The sequence below is a fragment of the Belonocnema kinseyi genome, chromosome 7, assembly GCF_010883055.1.
Source record: "Belonocnema kinseyi isolate 2016_QV_RU_SX_M_011 chromosome 7, B_treatae_v1, whole genome shotgun sequence".
NCBI classification, from domain to species: Eukaryota; Metazoa; Arthropoda; class Insecta; order Hymenoptera; family Cynipidae; genus Belonocnema; species Belonocnema kinseyi.
In genome coordinates, this window is record NC_046663.1 from 112166890 (window position 1) to 112170878 (window position 3989).

The following is a 3989-nucleotide window of genomic DNA, read 5'->3' on the forward strand; positions in this document are numbered from 1 at the left end:
ATACGCAATGGCCTATCTGCTCCTTCGTGGATGGTCGAAATGAGTGAAAACAATATGTGCGTATTGACCATACCGTAAAGGATACCTTAGTTATCCCTAATAATGAGTCTGATGTTCTTATAAAAGTCAGACTGACGATATAATAAGAGTCTTTTTAACCATGTCGAAAAAAATTTGAAAGGACAGTTCGACCATGTAGAAAGACTTGCTGGCTCTCTAAATTTTGACCATATAACTTTGACCATACATTTTTCTCCATGTTGCGCAGGGGCCATGCTAATCTTCTCTGTATCGTTCCAATTTTAGTATATGTACCGCCGAAGCGAGTACGAAAGGCATGCTCAAAATTTTCCTAATATAGTAACTAAACTTTCTATAACCACTTGTGAGCAACCCCTGTATAATATTTGTACCAAGAAAGTCATTACGGCGCCATCTAGCGTGAAAAATTATCTACCAACGGTAAAACAGATATAATTTGGCGCCTAATTTTAACTTTATGTAAGCCTTTTCATGGAGACATGGTTTGAATTAGTAGATTAATTAATTTTACGCATCAAGTTCGCATTTAGGTTCACAAACAATCAGATTTTCCATAAATCAAAAATGTAACCAAAAATTAATCCTATTTAAAATATTAATTCATCGGTTAAATCAAAACAGACCTCCGTGAAAAAACACTACCTTAAATGTAAAATAATGATTTATTTTGTAACGGGTAACCCGAGCATTTGAATGATGTAGTGTTATGACTTATATGTAGTGTTATGTAGTTATATGCAGAGTTTTATGTCGTTACATGTAGTGTTAAGCTTCAAATGTATGGTTGAGCAGGTAAACAAAGGACTATAAGTTTTCTATTCTTTATAATCAAAGAAAAGGATGAATGAGTAAAAGTGATGTTCTAATGTCGACTAGCGCAAAACCATAGTGATTGTTGTTATGAAGCGCGTCGCCTATTGGTGTTTATATATTTATTGAGTAATGCTGAAAAATTCAATATTGAACAACGCTTCGAATGTGCGTCAACAGCCCTTTTCAAGTTTGATAAACAAGTCCCATAACCTAAAAATGAAGACAAACGATTCAAACAAATTTACCACGTGGACTTTCGTTTTCTTTTCACTTATTCCGCACTGGCTTCAGTGACTTTTCAATATTACAAAACTTTCCGTATCCTTCAAGGAAGGGTAACGAACCAATTATTTCAATGAAACATCGCTACGTCTTAGAGGACAAAAAAAGAGAAAAAAGTATATTTAATTTTCGGCCGATAAACATATTTAAGGTGTGAAAAGCACCTCTAAAGTTTACTCCCAAAAACCGTTTTTTCACTGTATCTTTGCTTCTATCCAAAATCATTTTTTGAGTTCAATTGAAGATTATGTATTATCGAATGCTGATATTATGTGCAGTATTTTGATTCCCAGATGTGGTTTTTGACTGTAAAGAATGAAAGAACAATCAAATATTTACAAAAATAAATTCATTCTAATGAAAATCAAATTCAAACTTTGACGTGTTGCAGGGGTTTTCACAAAGTACATTTCAGGAGGGTAAACTACCCCTTTTTAGTACTTTTCACTTTTCTTAAAAAAAAATATTTGTACACAAAACTAAAGTAAGTGTATTCATATGTGTTAACAATAAATAGAGCGTTCATTTTAATATAAGCACAAATATAGTTTTTTTCACAATATCTCTGATTCTGAGCACAATTTTTTAACCAATTTAACATTGTTCATAATCCAACTCTGATATTATGTACGTGTTTCAGAGTCTTTCGTAAAAGAACATTTCAAGAGGGTTAAATACCCCTTACTAGTGTTTGCACTTTTTTTAAAACATTATTTGTACGTAAAACTAAAGTAAGTGTATTTACATGTGTCAAAAAAAATATATATATGCATAAATTAATTAAACTATTCTTCAACACAACGATAAATATAGTGATTATTGCTTTTAGGGGACAAAACTACTCCTATATGGTGTATTTATATGAAACAGTCAGTAGTTTTTAATCATATTTAAATTCGGGCGATTGAAAATAGTTACAGAGCCTATTCATTACAGTTTGCAGTTTGAATCGCTTTAATATCTGTATTAGAACTGAAGATAATATAGTTGCACATTTTTGTACTTTTAAGCAACAATTTTTATTATTTTGTAAATTTCTCAACTGAAACTGGTTCACAACAGTTTTCCCCATACTCATGAGTTTTTTCAAAATTTCCCTATCGCCCTTTGTATAAGAAATAATGCTCTAAACTTGACTGTTCTTAAATGTACCCGAAAATCCTTACTTTTTTTACATTTTTCAGTCTGTTTAGCACACAATTTTTTTTTTAATAAACGTCTTTAAGCTCATTTACGTAGAACACTTTCAGATTTCATATGACTGTTTTTTGTTGCTGTTCTAGCATCTTTTTTTGACTGATCTGTTAAGCTTCAAAGGCAGATGCCTATGATTTTCTCACCGATAGTACATACGTCTTTAATTAATTAATTTCCCGAAATTTCAACTTGATATCTCAATTCGCGGGGAACTAAATTTATACGCAAAAATATGTGAGTAAAATAGGGATCGGATACGTATCACATTATGGTGGCCCTTACTTTTCACTTTTCGATTTTTTTCCCTCATTTCCCAGTATTTTTCGAATGCCAACAAAATTTCCAATTTGAGTAAAATTGGTTAATATGTATAAGGGTCACGCAAAGACTGAAGTTTCCGATTTATTTATAACATGGGAAAAAGACAGTTTTTTGTAAATCTAATATTGAAACACGATATTATATTACAAATAATTCCGTATTTCAGTATATTCTTCTAAGTTTGTCGGAGAATAGGAATCATTCATCGATTTATAGGCTGAATGAATGACGTAATACTACGATTTATTAATCTGTTAACTAATTCTTAATTGTCTCAGCGATTGCAATTTGTTTAAACCATTGGTTTTCAGGTAGGTCGCAAAATGAATGTGTTTTTCAAACATTTTTTTTTAATTGGATAAATATTTACCGAGTGGGAGGTGTCAGGTGGTAAACATTTGATGATTTTCGTCGATATAGTCTATTTGACCGATTTTCATCTCTTCTAATGGCGACAAAAAATTTTTCGTCTTGAACAATTTTTATAGGTTTCTTTTCGCTCATTCCATTGATTATAAGCACTTTCTAAAAAAATATTCTGTCTTAAAATTAAAAGTGAAAACCAAAGTTAAATTTTTTGGAAAAAGACACATTTTTCATTTTTACATTCTCATTTTAATGAAAAGGTATTGTTTTTATGTGAAAACTGACTATCGCGGATTTCCTTAAATTTCCACAATTTGAGGCCCCCTAACTAACAAAACATGATTTTTACGTCGGTGTCTGTCGTCGTTGTTGCCGTTATCGTAGTTGTCGTTTTCTGTATGTCGGATAAGTTTGGAAAGACTACTTGGATTGGATTGTGCTTTGACACAATTTTTAAAGATGCAAAAAGAAAGGAAGAGTTCGTTAACCAGATATTTTATATATAAATTCAAAAAGTTAGAGCATTTTCAAAATTTTGAGAACATTTTTTTTCACTAGTCAAAAATTCTATGTACGGCTATCCATAGTACTCGAAAAGTCGACCAAGTTATTCTGATGACTTTTTCCGATAAGAAGAAAGTTATCAGAGTTATAGCATTTAAAAAAAAACGAAAGTGAACATCTTAAGCTGTTTTGCTTACATTATCATAACAAGTCTTTGATAATGTCCGAAAAATCAAAAATTCAAATTTTGATCGCACAAAAAATGAAGAAAAATAAATAAAAATTCCATTTTTCGGACAACCGATGCAACGTACAAAAAAAATAAAACAACCAAAATTAAGGACCACAAAGTTTAGAACGTTCATATGAACGACGAAAAACAATTTTTTTACGATTTTTTTTGGAGCTCCAATTGTTTTTGGCCATCTAAAAACGCATTCCATGTGAAAATGATGTAAAATTTT

The 3989-nt window shown here is 31.0% G+C and overlaps 1 protein-coding gene and 1 further gene across 1 annotated transcript in view; one reads left to right on the top strand and one right to left on the bottom strand.

Annotated features, from left to right (window-relative positions):
• LOC117176630 overlaps positions 1–2834 on the top strand; it is a 3474-nt gene extending 640 nt beyond the window's left edge. Inside the window, exon 4 of the mRNA XM_033366884.1 lies at positions 2822–2834. Within this exon, the coding sequence (XP_033222775.1) occupies positions 2822–2834 (13 nt within the window). The remainder of the gene's footprint in view (positions 1–2821) is intronic.
• LOC117177597 lies at positions 230–330 on the bottom strand.
• Positions 2835–3989: the final 1155 nt, after the last annotated feature.